Source organism: Garra rufa, chromosome 25 (assembly GCF_049309525.1).
Source record: "Garra rufa chromosome 25, GarRuf1.0, whole genome shotgun sequence".
Taxonomy (NCBI): Eukaryota; Metazoa; Chordata; class Actinopteri; order Cypriniformes; family Cyprinidae; genus Garra; species Garra rufa.
The window spans coordinates 8,690,735-8,710,996 of record NC_133385.1 but is presented as its reverse complement, the minus strand read 5'-3'; the positions used below and the strand labels follow the sequence as shown (position 1 = coordinate 8,710,996).

General features: G+C 36.4%; 1 protein-coding gene across 1 annotated transcript; it reads left to right on the top strand.

The window, feature by feature from the left end:
• Positions 1–9,865: 9,865 nt before the first annotated feature.
• cmasb (cytidine monophosphate N-acetylneuraminic acid synthetase b) lies at positions 9,866–20,056 on the top strand. Its single transcript, XM_073832229.1, has 8 exons — positions 9,866–10,278; positions 10,533–10,675; positions 11,955–12,110; positions 12,359–12,492; positions 16,946–17,040; positions 17,118–17,289; positions 17,539–17,704; positions 19,472–20,056. Exons 1-8 carry the CDS (start codon positions 10,085–10,087, stop codon positions 19,684–19,686), a joined length of 1,275 nt encoding a protein of 424 aa, XP_073688330.1. The 5' UTR covers positions 9,866–10,084; the 3' UTR covers positions 19,687–20,056.
• The last annotated feature ends 206 nt before the right edge of the window (positions 20,057–20,262 follow it).

Below are 20,262 nucleotides of genomic sequence, written 5' to 3'. Positions count from 1 at the left end.
CCATCATTTTAAAGTAAATCAGGACTGCCACAATAAAAAAACAACCAAGAAACTGAGCAAAGAAATATGACGTCTTGCACACGTAGCTTGCAGTGTAGGCCTAGTGTGTCAGAAAGGTCTAGTGTGGACTCAATCCTGACATCCAGAAGGTCTGAATCTCGCTCACGGCGGATATTAAATCTGTAGCCCTAAGGAGATCCACATCTTCCTTTACTACTTAAAAGTGACTGATTCTCTTGTTTTGGCAGCTAATAAATTGCTTTTCATGGGACTGGGGGCGCAGCACTGAAATGTTTGGCCGACAGTTTGCTCTAAATAAATTGCTCGCCGCTATCTGATCATGAACCGTCGTTGTGAGGAGCTGATTGGTTTCACAGCAGAAGTATTTGGAGAAGAAGAAAGAGAGAATGGACAGCAAACACATGTTTTAATAGAGTCAGAAAGATTTAAAAAAAAAAGCTGATGTTTATGGCAAGCCGTTTTAGTCTAAAATATTCTGTGTTACTCGGCGTAATTGCATTCTTACTAGCAACAATTCCAATTAGAGAGCTCTTCAAATGAATTTTTTTTACTAGTCATATGTCTCCATTGACTCCCATTAATTTTTAATTACAGAGCTCTACAACTGAATTATTACTAGTAAGAATTACAATTAGAGAGCTGTACAATTAAATTTTTACTAGTAATAATTACAGTTAGAGAGCTCTCTAAATCAATTTTTACTAGTAATAATTCCAAATACAGAGCTCTCTAATTCAGTTTTTACTAGTAACAGTTCCGATTAGAGAGCTCTCTAATTGAATTATTACTAGTAAAAATGCAATTACTGTCACGATGTAGGCAGGAACACACGAACAACGACGTAGTAAAAGACGAATATTTAATAAATCCAACGGAATACAAGCAGACACAGGAACAGCAGGGTAAGACATCCATATAACATCAAAGACCGACAAGAATACAGGGGAAACACACACCTTATAACACACAGACTAATTACACAGACAGGTGCAGACAATGACGGAGAAACCAAAACACTCAGAACAGCGGGAAAATGGGAAAAACCAAACAAGAAAGTCCGGGGGTGTGACATTACCTCCCCCTCCCGGAAGGCAAGTCCTCGTGCCGACAAACAGACAAAGGAAACAGAACAAAGTCTTTGGAGGGGGCTTAGGTGGAGGACGGACTCCCGGGAGGAGGGCACAAGATGGAGTCCAGGGTGGTGACGGATGGAGGAGCCAAGGATGTGACAGGAATGGGCTGGAGCAGGAGGAGCCAGGTGGGACCCAGAACGCAGCCAAGATGTATTCCCACGGTGGAGCCGATGGAGGGAGGAGCCATAGTGGAGGAAGGGCTGACGACTCCAAGGGGCCGACCGACGGAGGCGGAGCAGGTGGTGGGAGAGCCCGAGGCGGAGACGGAAAGCCGATGATCTTGGGTGACACCGCGGATCTGGAGGGCCAAGGCGGAACCCAAAGCTCTGGCGACCAAGGCGGAGATGGAGATCCGGAGATCCGCGGCGGAGCCGGAGCGACAGAGGACCGAGGCTGTGCCCGCGGGAGGGAGGAGGTCCACAGAGCCGGTGGGACGGCGCGACGAGGCACAGCCGGAGGAGTAGAGTCCAGAGGCAAAGGTGGGGCGACGACTGACCAGGGCGGAGCCGGAGGGACGATGGTGCCCGGTGGAGCTGGTGGATCGACGGGCGACGGCGGAGACGAGGGAGCAGAGAGCCGGGGTGGAGCCGCAGGGTCGGAGGGCCGAGGCGGAGTCCAGGACTCTGAGGCTGGAGGCGATGGTGAGGGATCCTCCAGCCATGACACCGATGGAGACTGGCAGACCCGCGGCGAACCCACCGCACAGATGGTGGACTGAGGGTGAGCAAGGGGACAGACAGTCGACAACGGGGATTCAGGAAGGCTGGGCGGAACCAGCGGAGATTCAGGACTAGGCAGAAGAGGGAGGGTGGGTGGGAAATCCAGGCAGATAGGTATTTCCATGACACAGTCAATAACATCCCCATAATCTTGTTCAAGCTCACCCTCAGTGATAGTGCAGTGGGCGGGGCTCTCTACCGCCCTCTCTTGCTCCACGAAGCACTCCACCGTCGCAGATGTAATGGTCGGCTCACGCACCTGATCAGCAGTTTTGCCCCCGTCGGCACTCCATACTGCTGTCGCTCCGGGCTCGGGCTTTCCGTCTCTGATGGGCTCATAATCCGCGGGTCGGGGTGGCTGGCTGGGCTCTGGGTCTGGAGTGGCACTGACGAGATTCTCCTTGGAACAGGCGGGGAACTCGGGTCTTTTTCTCGCCAGTGTCCACTCCACAAACGCGGCAAAATCGGCTCGAGGGCCGTCCTCGGACGACGGCGCTCTGCATGATGCGTTAAGACTCGCGTCATAGAACGCACAGAGCGCGTCGTCCGGGTAGCTGGTGTTGTTAGCTACTAGCTGGAACATTGATGTGTAGCCCTCGAGCGGTAATTCCCCCTGCTTCAGCCGGAGGAGGATGATTTCTGTACGGAGGAAGGAATCCATGGGGGAGACACAACGGAAACAAAAAGACTGGGAAAAACGAACGGGAAACAAAACGGAGGAGAACACGCCAAAAAAAATAAACTGTATAGGTCGGTCTTTCTGTCACGATGTAGGCAGGAACACACGAACAACGACGTAGTAAAAGACGAATATTTAATAAATCCAACGGAATACAAGCAGACATAGGAACAGCAGGGTAAGACATCCATATAACATCAAAGACCGACAAGAATACAGGGGAAACACACACCTTATAACACACAGACTAATTACACAGACAGGTGCAGACAATGACGGAGAAACCAAAACACTCAGAACAGCGGCGAAAATGGGAAAAACCAAACAAGAAAGTCCGGGGGTGTGACAATTACAGGGCTCTACAATTCAATTTTTACTAGTAAAAAACACATTAAAGATATGTTCAATTGCAGAGCTCTGTAATTGAATTAAAGAGCTCTCTAATTCAGTTCTTACTAGTAACAATTGAATTAGAGAGCTTTCTAAATGGAATTCTTACTAGTAATAATTTAATTGTAGAGCTCTCTAATTGAAATTCTTACTAGTAAAAATTCAGTTGTAGTATGGCAAGCCTTTTTAGCCTAAAATATACTAAGCGTTACTTGTAATTGCATTTTTACTAGTAATTAAATTAGAAAGCTCTCTAAACGGAATTGTTACTAGTAAAAACTGAATTAGAGAGCTCTGTAATTGGAATTATTACTAGTAAAAATTTATTTATAGAGCTCTATAATTGTAATTATCACTAGTAAGAATTCAGTTGTAGACCTCTGTCTACTGAGCTCTGTAATTGGAATTGTTACTAGTAAGAGTTGAATTAGAGAGCTCTGTAATTGGAATTGTTACGAATTGAATTAGAGAGCTTTCTAATTATAATTCTTACTAGTAATAACTGAATTAGAGAGCTCTGTAATTGGAATTCTTACTAGTAAAAATGTATTATAGAGCTCTCTAATTGAATTGTTTCTAGTAAAAATGCAATCATATTATATTTTAGGCTAAAACGGCTTGCCATATATGTCTCCATTGATTCTCATTCATTTTTAATTACAGAGCTCTACAACTGAATTATTACTAGTAAGAATTACAATTAGAGAGCTCTCTAAATCAATTTTACTAGTAATAATTCCAATTAAAGAGTTCTCTAATTCAGTTTTTACTAGTACCAATTTCGATTAGAGCTCTCTCATTTAATTATTACTAGTAAAAATGCAATTACAGAGCTCTGTAATTCAATTTTGACTAGTAATAAACCACATTAAACATGTTTAATTGCAGAGCTCTATAATTTAATTAAAGAGCTCTCTAATTCAGTTCTTACTAGTGAAAATTGATTTAGAGAGCTCTCTAATTAAAATTGTTACTAGTAATAATTCACTTGTAGAGCTCTCTAATTGAAATTTTTATTAGTAAAAATTCTGTTGTAGAGCTCTGTTATTAAAAATGGATGAAAGTCAATGGAGACATATGACTAATAAAAATTCATTTGTAGAGCTCTCTAAATGGAATTGTTACTAGAAAGAATTGAATTAGAGAGCTTTTTATTTGTCATTCTTACTAGTGAAAATTGTATTATAGAGCTCTCTAATCTAATTACTAGTAAAAATGCAATTACGACAAGTAACGCTTAGTATATTTTGGGCTCAAACGGCTTGCCATAGATGTTACCTGAAGTTTACATCAGAGAAGAGGGTGAAGATCATGGCCTCTGATACCCAACCGATCCAACAGATTGTCGTTCCTGTCTGCAACAAAACAGAGATCAAGACCTTCCTGTAATTTAAAAGAGAAGATCAAACACATCAGCTATCGTCTGTCTTTAAAATGCCTCCTTTATTTAGTTAAAAGCTAAAACTTGTAGAATTAAAGTATAAGATTATGATTTTGGGGGAAATATTCACCTTATTTTTCAATGTTTTTGACAGTGTGCGAGGTTTCCGGTTCATTAGCCGCTGTTGAAAAATAACGAGAATAGCAAAGCGCTGTAAACGGTAAAACTGCTTGCAATACAAAAGTGTGTTCATAATTGAGATAATACATTAAAATAATATGGTAAGACACACCATTTTGCAAAATCAAGCCGCAAAACCTGTTTTGTATACAGCTAAAAATAGCTGGAAGCGGATGACGCCGGGCAGACAGTAAATTACACGAAAAAATAAGGTGGATAACACCTTATAAAGGTGGTCATTACATTTATATGATTGCTCAAAAATCTGAGATTCATTAAATATTCATAACATTTGCGTCTGTTAGCAGGTCTTCGTAGATGTAGTGAACATGCCAGTCAAAAACTGCATGAACTAGGCCCACGGTCCGTTTTATTATTGTAACCTTATAATAACCATCCACAAAGTGCAGGATGTTGCATGTAAAAGAAAATAATCATGTTACACTGCTGCTCTCGTGTGGTGAGTGAATGTAATACACTGTAGATGATGATGTCTACACTCTTTCCTTTTGTTTAATAGATAGATACAGTTACAAAAGCTGTCACTGGGACGGTATCCTTTTAAAAGCTACACGTTTGTACTTTATTTACCCCAAAAGGGTGCATTTTAGTAACTTAAAGATGCATCTTTATACCAAAATGGTACATATTAGGCTACCTTTTGAAACGATTCAGTGGGAGCTGTTGTATGTTTTTTCTGAGATAGATAGATAGATAGATAGATAGATAGATAGATAGATAGATAGATAGATAGATAGATAGATAGAGTACGCACTGCATATCTAGACAAGATGAGCATTTGTGGTTAAAAAGTGTATAAGTATGTACATAATATGTCATAAGAAAATGTACAATACAATTGTTTCACTAGAAAAGATGCTAGTTCCTGACCTGGGATCGTTTAGAGTGCTTTGAAGCTGCATAGAAACTGTATTTTAGAATGCAGTTTAAACTTAAACTTGCAGGCACCATTGAAGGTCCACTATTATGGATTTTCTTTACGACTGAGAGAGAAATTCTTCAAAGTTTCAATGAGGGAGTGATTTTTATTACATTATTTTTATTTGATATCAGATATACAGTCAAGCCCGAAATTTTTTAACCCCTGGCAAATTCTGACTTAGTTACTTTTATTCAACCAGCAAGTTTTTTTTTTTTTTTTTTTTTTATTAAAAATGACACAGATGTCTCCCAGAAGATAATAAGACGATGTACAAGAGGCATCATTGTGGAAAAAAATGATTACTAATCATTTATTTACATTTGAACAAAAAGTGGCATGTCCAAAATTATTTATACCCCTCTCAATAATCGATAGAAAAGCCTTTATTGGCTATTACAGCAATCAAACACTTCCTATAATTGCTGCTCCACTGGTATTTTAGCCCATTCATCTTTAGCGATGAGCTCCAACTCTTTCAGGTTGGAAGGTCTCCTTGCCATCACCCTGATCTTTAGCTCCCTCCACAGACTGGATTTAAGTCAGGACTCTGGCTGGGCCACTTTAAAACGTTAATGTTTTTGTCTGCTAACCATTTTTCACCTCTTTTGAAGGCTTCACTACATTATTGTGACCAAACAATTCAATTTTTGTTTCATCTGACCATAAAATGGAAGACCAAAAGTCTTCTTCTTTGTCCAGATGAGCATTTGCAAAGGCCAAGCGGGCTTTTGTGTGCCTTATCTGGAGAAGTGGTGTCCTCCTTGATCTGTATCCGTGAAACCCAGCGGTGTGCAGTGTCTGTTGGACTGTCTGCCTTGAGATGTTGCCACCAGCAGAGCCCAGATTCACCAGGATGGCCCTGGTGGTGATCCTTGGGTTCTTTTTTTTTTTACCTCTCTCACTATCCTCCTGGCCAGCACAGGTGTCACTTTTGGTTTCCGACTACGTCCTCTGAGATTTTTCACAGTGCGGAACGTCTTGTATTTTTTAATAATACTTTGCACTGTAGCCACTGGAACTTCAAAACATTTAGATATGGTCTTATAGCCCTTTCCTGACTTGTGAGCAGCCACAATGCGCAGCCGCAGGTCCTCAGTGAGCTCCTTTGTCTTAGCCATGACTGTCCACAAACCAACAGCTTCTGTATTTCACCTGTTGAGTTGATTAAAACAGCTGTTCCCAATGAATCAGGGTAATTAGGATGCTTTAGAACAGTTTGGACTATTTGGAATGGTATAGAACTTTGGATTTTCCCATAGACTGTGACAGTTTGCAAAGGGTATGAATAATTTTGGACATGCCACTTTTTGTTCAAATATAAATAAAAGCTGAGAAATATGTTTTTCCACATTGATGCTTCTTGTACATCATCTTATTATCTTTTGGAAGAAGCCTGTGTCATTTCCGGTCAAAAAAAACTTGCTGTTTGAATAAAAGTAACTTTAAGTCAGCATTTGCCAGGGGTATGAATAATATCGGGCTTGACTGTTTGTAATGACGTCTTGTATTGATTTTGTCTAATATGTCATGTGTTTGCTCCTTTTGTAAAGCTAGTAAAATTCCCCTTTACTAGCATGTATATTGTGGATAGCTGTATATATTGTTTATTTTGTGACACTTTTGCTGGTGGCAGTGTTTTGTTTATTTTTGTACAGTTTTTTTGTACTTTATAAATATTGCACACCTGTGGATCACCTAAGATCACCACTGTAAATAAACTTCACCTTAAACCAGAGAGCATTTTCGAGTTGAGCCATCCTTTTTATTTCTTTTACATCACTGCAAAGCAACTTTCCCACAGTTTATTATCTATGTAATGAATTATGGCATTATGTTTCTTCATGTAAGGCCACACCACGCCGATTTCTCATGTTTTGAGATAAGCAGACAAATGTCTGTGAGAAAATATCATATATTGTGTTAATAAATGACAGCACATGCACAGTTCCTATTCTAGGTTTTTGTTTGAACTCTGTAAGATAAGGTATGTTGTCTATAGGAGCAAACATTTACCGTCCGCTTCTATTGCCATTTATTGTCTCTGTCAATGATTGTTTTAGCAGAAGGAGAGCATTACGTCCAAAAAAGTAACATGATATCAGTAAAAAATGTTAATTATTTTACCAAAATAAGAGGGATCATACAAAATGCATGTTATTGTTTATTTAGTACTAACCTGAATAAGACATTTCACATTAAAGATCTTTACATAGTCCACAGGAGAGACAAAAATTACATCCCCTTGATTCTTGTTACCTGAATGATCAACAGCTGTGTTTTTTGTTTAGTGACAGTTGTTCATGTGTCCCTTGTTTGTCCTGAATAGTTAAACTGCTTGCTTTTCCTCAGAAAAATCCTTCAGTTCCCACAAAATATTTGGTTTTCCAGCATTGTTGTGTATTTGAACCCTTTCCAACAATGACTGTATGAGGACTACCTAGGGACTCATGCAACTATTACAGAAGGTTCAATGGTCACTGATGCTCCAATTTTGCCTAAATATCATATTCTTTCTAAATAGTATTCGAAAATAGAATTAGTATGTCCCAAATCGTAGTATGTTTAAAATTTTCCAAAAATTCCCGGATGGTCTACTACGTAAGAATTCGAAGTGCAAAATTTTAAACAAAATTCTAACCTGTCATTGAAGTAAATCAATAGAACCTAGGGTGAAATCTCATTATGAAATAAATGTTTTTCTCTAGTTCACCTTTTCCCAAGATAACAGTTCTGAGTTTTCTCCAACAATGTCTAATAAGTTTGGAGAACACCTGACAAGAGATCAGAGACCAATCCTTCAAACAGAATCTCTCTAGATTCTCCAGAACCTCTCTCTTCCCAGCTTCATGTTGGTGCTTCTTCTCTTCTGTTTCTATACAGGGTTCAGGTCAGGGAACTGGGACGGCCATGGTAGAAGCTTCATTCTGTGCTCAGTGACACAATTTTTGTGTTGATTTTAATGTTTGTTTTGGATCATTGTCCTACTGGAAGATGCAACCATGGCCCATTATAAGATTTCTAACAGAGGCAGTCAGGTTTTGATTTTTTATCTGCTGGTATTTGATAGAATCCATGAAACTATGTATCTAAACAAGATGTCCAGGACCTCCGGCAGAAAAATAGGTCCATGACATTAAAGTCCCAGCAGTATTTTTAACCATGGGCATGGGGTACTTTTTTATCCCTATCTGCACCAAAACCATCTGGAGGGTTAGCTGCCAAAAAGCTCATTTTTAGTTTCATCTGACCAAAGAAACCAGTCCTGTTTGAAGGTCCAATCATGTCTGACAAGTGAATAGGCTGGAGTTTGTTTTTGGGTGAGCCAGGAGGATTTTTCTTGAAACCCTCTGGAACAACATGTGGTGATGTAGGGGCTGTTTGATCATTTTATTTTAGGCTTTCTGACCCCAAGACCCCAATTCTTTGCAATTCTCCAACTGTGATCCTTGGAGAGTTTTTGGCCACTCAAACTCTCCTCCTTATCATGCATTAGGATGGTATAGACACACGTTCTCTTCTAGGCAGATTTGTAACATCTTTAGTTGATTGGAACTTCTTAATTATTGCCATGATAGTGGGAATGGGGATTTTCAATGCTTTAGATCTTTTCTTACAGCCACTTTCTATTTTGTGAGGCTCAACAAACTTGTTCTGCACATCAGAACTATATTCTTTGGTTTTACTTCTTGTGATAGATGATTACGGGAATTTGGCTTTTGTGTTCCTCATATTTATAATCCTGTGTAACAGAATGTCATGACTGGACAATTTTAAGCTCCTAGCCACCCTGGTGTGCTAAAACAATTGTTATATTAATGGGAATATAGAGATATTTTACTTAGACAAATTTTTAGGGGTGCCAATAATTGTGGCCAATGTAAACTAGAGAAAAACATTTATTTCATAATGAGATATCCCCCCCCCCCCCCCCATTTTCCATCGTTTTACTTCAATGAAAGGTTAGAATTTTGTGAATTTTTCAAATGAAAAATCTAAAGGATAAACAATGCAGATTTATTTTCACAGTCACCGTTGCTCATATTTACTAAGGGTGCCAATATTAGTGGAGGGCACTGTATGTGTGTATATATATATATATAATTTAAACAGGCGCGAACACACACACATATATTTATAAATATGTAGCCTACATTTTTTTCAATTAAAAACTTTTAATTAAATACTGACTTAACATTAACAACGTTAACTTTGAAACACTCTTCAAAGATAAGTAGTGCAGTTTCTAGTGTTGATCTTTTTTATTTTATTTTTTTTTTTCAAATAACAGTAATACAACACGTTATGAAGAAACAACATTAAAAATAAGAAAAGGAAAAGAAAAAATATAATTTGATCATCATTTTCACCCACTTCCGATCTGAGATGGAGACTCCGCCCACTACCTGCATGAGCCTGCTGCCTTGTGACTGCTGTGACTTATGGTTCTGCTATTTCTGAGTGAAAATGATGAGAGATTAAAGGACGGTTCATTTGATATACAGGAAGACCCGTATAAAGTCTTTTATTTGTTAAACAGTCTCTCAAACTAATAATCTAATCTAATAAAATAAATTATTTTCATTAAGAAGTGTCCAGTTTCTATAACGTTAAGTGTTTCTGTCATCCCTCACTCCGGCGATGGAGAGCAACAGGTGCGCAGAGGCGAGCTCGGGTGCCGGTTACCCGTCCGCAGGACACCCTCACCGGGCGGCTCTGATTCTGGCGCGGGGTGGCAGTAAAGGAATCCCTCTGAAGAACATCAAGAATCTGGCCGGGGTTCCTCTCATCGCGTGGGTTTTGAGAGCCGCCTTGGATTCAGATGTCGTTGACAGGCAACTTCTCTTAATTTTTTCTTTCTTTCTTATTGTTTTAATGTCATAGCTTTAATATGATTTTTGTTGTGCATTATGATATGAATTTTGTATGTAAAACTGGGAAATAAACTTTTAGTTTTAATTCGCAGTTTCGTAATAAAAATATAGAACTTAAAAAAAAGAAAGAACGAACGAACGAACGAACGAACGAACGAACGAATGAAAGAAATAGAAAAGCAAGGAGTAAAATATCTGATTATATGTTTTGGCAGCGTGTGGGTTTCTACTGATCATGATGAGATTGAGCGGGTCGCTAAAGTCTGGGGCGCAAAAGTTCATCGGCGCAGTCCTGAAGTTTCCAAAGACTCGTCCAGCTCACTGGAGACCATCCAGGAGTTCATCCGACTGAGACCAGGTGAGACACGCCTTAGTTCATTTTCTATACCTCTCAAACGGGTAAAATGAAATTGCTAACAGTTGAGGTTTTGTGGAAACTGTAAGAATGACTTCCGCCTTAAGTCTCGGTATGATATATGAACATCACAAATCAATGAGTAATGTTTTGTAATGTATACTGTCATTTTCCAGCATAACTGTTTATGAATTTCCAGCTATTAGTATAATTTTATATTTTAAATACATTTGATAATAAATATAAAACTATATAATATTAAAAAAAAATGATTGTGAATAGTTTTGTATTTTTGTTTGATTTTATAGATTTATAATAATTAGAATAACATATATTATGTGTATGTGTGTATATATATATATATATATATATTGAGAATTTATTTATTATAAACTTATTAAAATATGACGAATAAGTGTACCATGCACAAACAAGATTTGTGTAATTTAAAATTTGAACAGAAACAGAATATAACAATTTATATATAGTGTGGCATATGTGTATATATATATATATATATATATATATATATATATATATTAAATGTAGGTAGTAATGTGAAAAAAGCTGTAAATTTAACAGAAAATAATATAATGCTATAATAAAAACCTCTTACCATGCAAATTTTATATTTAATATTTTTTTAGGAATTGATTGCAAGTTAAAGCAATACACAAAAGTTAAAAAGTACACATTAAAAGTTTTATAATAATTTGAATAATATATATTATGTAATGTGTGGGTATATATATATACAGAATATAACAGAATATAACAGAAACAGAATATAACAGTTTAATAATAATAATAATAATAATATATAAACATCAATATAATAATTATATATTTAGCAATACTTTTTTAGAAATTGTTTGCAAATAATTTCCAATCTAAATACATGTACTTTTAATTATTTTTAGGAAGTTAAAAAGCACACAAAAATGATGTATGGTTTGCTTTAAAGTTTTCACTCAGAAATTGTTAGCAAAATTTACAAAAATACAATTTCTAAGTAGAAAAACATAAAATTTTTACATTTTCTTGTAAAATAAAAAAAGTTTACAACGTTGAAAAACATTTTTGACACAGTATGTCAATTTTATTTGCAGAGAAAATTATATTTACCAAAGGATTAATTGTTGATATGTTTTTATTAGTGTGAATTACAAACAATTAAAAAGAAACATTCACCCTTTTTAAAATGGCAACATTACAAACCAGTTAGGACCGAGAAAGGCTTACAGTTTTATTGCATTGGTCATTTATTTTGTCTGTGTTTCAGAGGTGGACATCGTCTGTCATATTCAGGCCACGTCTCCATGTCTCCACCCGCATCACATCAAGGAAGCCCTGCAGATGATCACGGAAAAGGGTTACGACTATGTGTTTTCCGTGGTTCGCAGACACCAGTTTCGCTGGGAGGAGGTGGACAGGACAGGTATCATGATAGCAAACAAAAGCAGATTTTATGCTTTAAATGAAAAGTGTGTTTTGTTGCTTGGCAAATAATGACTTTCGAGTTGATGTTCATGCCACACAATCCTTCATGATCACTTCAAAGCATACTGTAAAATCGTAAAGTACGTTGCTATAATATACTTTGTCACATCTTGAATCTCTATGGCACCAATCCTGTCGCAATGTAATCTTAATGTGTTTTTCACTTTTGTCTTTCATTTTAATTAGCGGATAGGAATCCGAAAGCTTTTAACATAGACGTGGCACGCAGACCGCGACGACAAGACTGGCCTGGGGAGCTCTACGAAAACGGCTCTTTCTATTTCAGTACAAGAAAGACTTGGGAAAACGGGCTTAAACAGGTGTGTCATTATCAAAATATGGTGACAAACCTGTCTCTAGATTTTTCAGCTATGGAAAGATATTTAAACTAACACGATATATATTTTATAGCATAAGTTACATGTTATGTAATAAAAGAATAAAATCTGATGCTACACATTTAAATTTAAAAGTGTTATTGATATAACACTAAGACAGAGTTTTATTTAGACTGTAAAACAACTCACAGGGAGTTCATTTTTCTTCAACACCAGAGTAAAGAGTGACAATTTAACACTATTAAGATGTATCTTAATTTCAGTGGAACATGTTGACATTACCGTACACCAACCAGGTTAATTTAGGAGAGATATAGAAATAATTTGTGACATCAAAACAGTCCATAAAGTTAAATTCAACCTTATGAGATCGTAGTAGAATTCTGCTCATTCTACAAAGTTAGAATTGAAGGCAGAATGCAAACAAAAATTTTAAAGCACTTTAACAAACAAACCACTTTACATTATGGAAGGTGAACTTTCAAAGTAAATGATGAATGCACAACCAGTGTTGGGGAAAGTTACTTTTAAAAAATAATGCATTACAATATTGAGTTACTCCCTAAAAAGTAACTAATTACATTACTTTTTATGCAAAGTAATGTGTTACGTTAATTTTTCGTTACTTTTTTAATCTGGGCAGGGCTTGCTTGTTTGGTTTTAATATAAAAAGTTATGTTTTTGGCAAATGTAAAAGCCTTTTTACACCAAAAGCCTCTGTACAGTAGACCGCAGATGAAAAAAAGTTAACTCTTCAGCAATAAAAAAAGGAAAACAAATGTTAGATTATCTTGAGTAATTTTTGCTTTTTAGTATGGATGAATTGGATCAACGAAGGTCAGCAGCAAAGACATTGGTTAATAAATTGGGATTAAATACATAAAGGATATTTGTATTGCTTAACATATTTAATTATTGCAGGTTTGCATTGAATTTCACTGTTTTTATATATTTTGAGGAATACTGTATCTGTTTTTTTAGTAAGTGAGATTATTTTTTTGCATGTTCACATTTATTCTAGAACTAAACTAACATCTTACTCACAATTTCTCTCAACATGGGGACAGGAGAGCTTTTAATCAATAAATGGAGGGAAAAAGTAACTGGCGTTACTTATTTGAAAAAGTAACTCAGATATGTTCTCGTCAATTAAAAAGTAATGCGTTACTTTAATAGTTACTTGAAAAAGTAATATTATTATGTAACGTGCGTTACTTATAATTGTAATGCGTTACCCCAACACTGGTCACAATATAGGCATTTCTGTCATCAGAAATAAATGAACACTACTCATCAGTGGTCTGTGTGTTGAATCAATACCTTCAACTTCGTGCCAACATAACATTCAGCACATGAAAAATTGCAGGATATGTGGATCAGTTGTGTCCAGTTGCAAACCGTAAAGTTGAGCGCAAAGCTGTTTCACAGAGCAGGAAAGGCTGTACAGATTCAACTTCCTCCAAAAGGACTGGAATGCTGGTTCCCATCTAGACAACACAAAACCAATTCAAATGAATGCTATTTGTGTTGTATATACAGTATATGGGTGAGTCTTCACCCGCAATACAGAAAAAGGTAAAACAGTTTGCACTACAAACCAGTGTGCTCATAATTAAGATAATACATTTAATATCAAGTATAAAACTACAAAACTATCAAAACAGCAACTTGCATTTTTTTCCTGACAACAGTGAAAAAATCTTAATGTTCTGTTATTTTGATCGTACAGACATCATTTGAAACTGTAAAAGGTGCTTTTGTAAAATAAAGTAATATAAATACGCAATTTATCCTCTGTGCCACTGGAGCTGACAATTTGCTGCCATCTTTTGTAGTGTTGACTAGGCCAATAACACATTGGTGGGTGGAGTTAGTGTAAACAACGTGGGCTATTTGCACTTAGTGTAAACAGACACTCCGTTAACGTATATAGAAGGTGTACAGTGTCATTCACACAAACACTAAACATCATTATGGCAACACACATGAAACTCAAATAATGCAAGAAACATTAATTTAACAAGATTTAGATGGAACATACAACCCTAATGTACACAACTGATAAGAAAAAAATTTGGTTATTTCAGGAAAAAAAACATCAAATGTGACCCTGGACCACAAAACCAGCCATAAGGGTAACTTTTTCAAAATTAAGATTTATAAATCATCTAAAAGCTGAATAAATAAGCTTTCCATTGATGTGTAGATTGACCAATATTTGACCAAGACACAACTATTTGAAAATCTGGAATCTGAGGGTGCAAAAAAATCAAAATATTGAGAAAATCGCCTTTAAAGTTGTCCAAATGAAGTTCTTAGCAATGCATATTACTAATCATAAAATAAGTTTTGATATATTTACGGTAGGAAATTTACAAAATATCTTCATGGAACACGATCTTTACTTAACATCCTAATGATTTTTGGCATAAATGAAAAATCAATCATTTTGACCTATACAATGTATTTTTGGCTATTGCTACAAATATACCAGTGCCACTTATGACTAGTTTTGTGGTCCAAGGTCACAAATGTGAAATCTAATACAGGTAATTTTGGGAATGTCAATTTACGGTTATTCACTGTTCATTTTACGTTCTTTTTTACTTCCGAAAACGGAATTACCGTAAAATTACATGCAATGTCTAATACATTTTTTCACCGCATATAGTAGGGAAACTTACCATTAACCATTTAACAAGATTTTACTGTAGCATTTTTACAGTCTTATAGCGTTAAATTCACGGTTATTTTTTACAATGTACATCATAAGAAACTTTTGTAAATTAAGAAAACAAACAGGGCACACTTTCCGCCATCTCGGTCTCCTTGAACTTTTTTCTGAAGCATGCCACAAAAAAGAACAAAAAAAAAATAGTGAATACTTGCCACACAGACATGGGAATCTTATCTAAAGAAACCTTGAATTGTCTATTCTTAAATCAAGTCATATTGAAAACAAATATTCTTTTTCTATTCTCTGTTCTCTCAGTTCAGCGCACACTATTCCTTTGATAATCATCCACGTGAGATGCCCAGACATGTAAACACCCACATCACCTCCATAAACAAAGCACCAATATTCATCAAGCTCATAGGCTTCTTTACATTTTTGGAAGAAAACGTGCAAAGCGTGGCATGACATAAACTTTTTTTTCAGTCTATAATGCCAGACTAAAATATGTAAAATTAAGTGCAACATTTTGAAATTTTTTCTTAACACTGCATTTGTAACTCATGTAGTTGACTTAAGTAACTTTCATCAAACTACATTACTGTGTAACACGTACCCAACTCAACATGGAGGAGACCATGACAAAGCACACACAAATGTCTCATAGCGCCATTTTAAGTGCAATATCGAAAGCTACAACTTAAAAAATAAGTTAAAATACAGAATATAACCTGTGTTTTACTCATAGATGCGAACTGAAAAAAAAATCGGAATGACATAACTTTATGTTAATAAAAAAAAAATACCTTAGTAAAATTCGCCTCATTCCACCAGCCCTGGTGAAAAAAAAAAAAAAACAGCATAAGCTGGTTAGGTAGTTTTGATGCTAGTTAGGTATGCTTTGATGCTGGTTTATGCTAGTCCTTAGCTGGTTTATGCTGGTCCTTAGCTGGTCATGTGCTGGTCAAGGACCAGCATAAACCAGCTAAGGACCAGCTTAAACCAGCATCAAAACATACCTAACCAGCATATGCTGTTTTTTTTCAACAGGGAGGAATTTTCTTTCCTCCAGTCTGACTCTCCAAAAAGGTTTAACTACCAGTCAAAGGTGAAAATGTATTTGCAAACTTAGAAGTTTGATAAACCTTTATGTATGTAATGACAAAATGGCGACCGTCCAGGTGAATTATGTTGAAAAACGACATGGAAGTGTAAAGCGTTACTTAAAGAGGAACAACACCAACTGCCAAAAACAACGGCAACACTTTCATGTTATTTACTCTAGCACTTTTATGTTTTATGCAAAGGAGTGTTACAACTACTCTTCAATATTTTTTTGTATTTTCTAAATTTCTAAGTATTACCAAGGTAAAAGATTACATTTTGAATATTTTTTAGCATGTTTGTTATAATGTGACAGATTTAAAAAAATTGTATTATTGGAAGCATTATTGAGAAGATTTTGAGGCCATCTTAAAAAAGTATTTAACAATCACTGATGTTACAACCGTTAAAAATTAGAATAAACAACAGAAATGCACTCTTAAAAATAAAGGTTTGCAGCTTTCACAGTGATGCCATATAAGAGCCATTTTTGGTCCCCTAAGAAACTTTTTCTAAAAGAACCATTTAAAAACCTTTTATGGAATGGAAAGATTCCATTGATGTCAATAAAGAACTTGAAGAATGAAGATTTTTTTAAAGCATGAGCTGTGTGTAAAAACTCTTTAGATATTTTAATCTGTTCTCTATGTGTTTTAGATTGGCAAGGTGGCCTACTATGAAATGCTGCCTGAGTACAGCGTTGATATCGACGTGGACATCGACTGGCCCGTCGCTGAGCAGAGGGTCCTGAGGTGAGCTGTTTAAACAAACTGTGGCCAGACAAAAAAAAAAAAAAAACATCAATGAGGATTGAAGAAATTTTCTGCAGGTATGGCTACTTTGGCCGAGAGGAGAACGTGGTGGTCAAGTTGTTTCTGTGTAAAGTGTCTGGCTGTTTGACGAATGGACGCATATACACGTCGGTTTCAGGAGAGGACCTGGTGGCCATTAATGCTCGAGATGTGGCAGGCATACAGATGCTGCAGAAAGAAGATATAGAGGTACAGTCATTTAGGCTGGTACAAATACACTAAAAAATTTAATTTTAAAGTTGGCATGAAACCGAGTCTTCTCTACGAGTAAAAGGAGGAGGGTAAATAAAAAAAAAAGCTCATACAAAAGTACCCTTCTCTTTTTTACATTTATAACATACATTCATGTAATTTGATTGGAGCAATTTATTGTCTGTTTAATTTAGATTTGATGTTTGCTGACTGTTCCTTCATGTGTGTGTTCTTGTGGGTATTTAGGTGATCATAATGTCCAGCGAGAATGAGCCGCTGTCCAGGGGTCTGCTGAAGAAGGTCACCCAGCGTGCCGGCTGTGAGCTCTGGTTTGGAGAGCAGCTGAATGAGCTTGAGGTAAAGCGGCTGATGAAAGAGAGGAAGCTGCGGTGGGATGAAGTGGCCTTCATGGGTGAGAAACCCCTTTTGCCCTTTGTGTTTTACTGATATACCATTTATAGCAGCATCATTATAACGTCAGGTTGATATTGGACCAGACGTTGCATTTTGGTTGAGCATGAAAATCGTGTTGATGTCAGTATTTGACGTCAATTTGATGTTGACTTAACATTGGATTTTGGTTAAACAACCTAAAAACAACAAAATATCAACGTCAGTTGACATCGGTATTTGACAGAAAATTAATATTGACAACAGACATTAAATTGACATTGAATTTCAACCGAAATTTCAACGTCTATGACGTTGTGTGCCTGCTGAAAAGAATAATAAAATAAATAACATAAATATTACTAGAAAAGAATGCATTTTTTTCAAAAACATTGAAAATACAAACAGCTGTGGAAAAGTGCTTTTAGGTTAATTTCCTGAAAAGAAATTTGTGTAGAAACACTTCTCACTCACAAATGGCAAGTATTGAGTTAAAAATTACATTTTGAAGTAGACAGACTGAAATTGTATTTTCTTGTTAAACATACTCCAATAATGTTTTATTTAAAATTTATAAAGGCAATGCGTTTTTATATATTTTTTTTTACTAAAAATGCTTTAGATCAGCCATTTTAGTTCTACTGTACTCCTGACATAATTTAGATTAATTTATAAATAATTTATTCTATTTCTGATCTTGTGAGTAGTCAAAAAAAAAAAAAAACTCTTAACATGCATAATAGTAAAAAAAAACAAATAAATACAAATAATATTCCATTTTACCCGCTTTGGTATTTTAAGTATTCTTGTGACCAGTTAATTACTAAAATGAATTAGTGCTAAAATAAATTTATTCACACATTTTTTTCTGAAATTAATCATGGTTAATCGCGATTAATCACAATTAATCCCACTTAAGCCTCGTCCGTGAAGCCGGGGGAACAACTTCTAATTTAAGTGAACTTAAAACTTTAAGTGTTCTTCACATAAACCCATTATTTACCTGTGCCCTTCAGCAAGTAGGCAATATACGGAAACTGAATAAAGTTATCAAACACTAAATTCTGAATTAAATATAGATGAATCCTTAAAGCTACAAAAAATATTGATTTCATCTTTTTTTCTTTTGTTCTTTGATTAATATAAATCTTATTTGGCTGCTATCACTTTAAGAGCTGCCGCTGTTGAATGTGACACGGATCTGACACGCATGCTCAGAGTTTAATTCGCGCTGTAATATTAAATGCATGCAATTGCAGCATGAAATGGCTGACAAGAAAGGGTAATTTGTATTTACTGATATATGGCCTGACAACATCTCATCTGACTGCAGTTCACTGTTGCTCTATTAAAACTGTCACCTGTACCTTTCCCACGCTCATTTGACTAACGCCAGACGCTGAAGTGAAGTTGAAATGCACTGAAGTGAAGTTTCCCATTTGATGTGGTCGTAAAGACAGTCTGCGACTAAATAAGCACACTTCTTTTTAAGAAAAATAGAGAGAAGCAGCAATTGTGAGTGGGGTGGCCAACCCTAGCCCTGCCCCCTAAATATTTTGAATGCTGTTAAACTGGAAAATTCAATCGACTGCGTTAACACGCTAATTTTGACAGCCCTAAAATAAATTAAAACTGTTTAAATAATTGATAGCACTGTCAAGTAAAACATTATTCTAGGGTATTTTGCATTGATTTACACTGGAAAGTCCAAAGCAATGTTGGAACCACTTGTAAACATGTAAAATAATCTGAATTCATAGTGAGCACATTGTGATATTTTCCTTCACAGGTTCAGAGCCTGAGGACAGAGAGATCCTGTCACAGGTGGGGCTGAACGGCGTCCCGTTTGACTCTCCTGTGGCAAATCTCATCGCAGCCAAATACACGTGTCAGAGACCAGCCGGAAACGGAGCAGTTCGTGAGTTCGCTGAATACATGCTGACGCTGAAAAAAAAGAGTTTGCTGGACATGCAGCAGGATCGCATTGACAGGGCCAATTTCTAGATTCCAGTTTCTTTTTAAACAGCCAGTTTGGCTGAACTTAAGCAATTAAAACACCTGTGTGCGTACGTGAGCGAACACTTCATTTCTGTTGATTCTTTATCACTTTATTGATCGTTTTAAATTCGCATGTTCGTTCACACGCAGTGTTCATTTGCTTATCACCATTTATTCTCTATTAATGTGTAAACTTATGCTGTGTCCTTACAAGTTATTGATTGATTAGGAGACATCCTCATTTCTTATCAAGGACAGCACTGTGCAGCAGTAGTTTTCCATTGCCTTCACTATATAACAAATCCTGATGAACATTTGAAGCTCTGAAGTTTTGAAGATGAATCAATTAAGACACAATTAAAATTATTTAATAATGTGTAAGGTGTGTTTCTGTTTATTTATGAATGTACATGTCGTCAGGAAAAAAAACTCACACATAAGGTCATACCCCTGGCAAATTCTGACTTAAAGTTACTTTTTTCAACTTAATTCTTAGTTTTTAATTACATTTGAACAAAAAGTGGCATGTCCAAAATTATGCATACCCTTTGCAAACTGTCACAGTCTATGGGAAAATCCAAA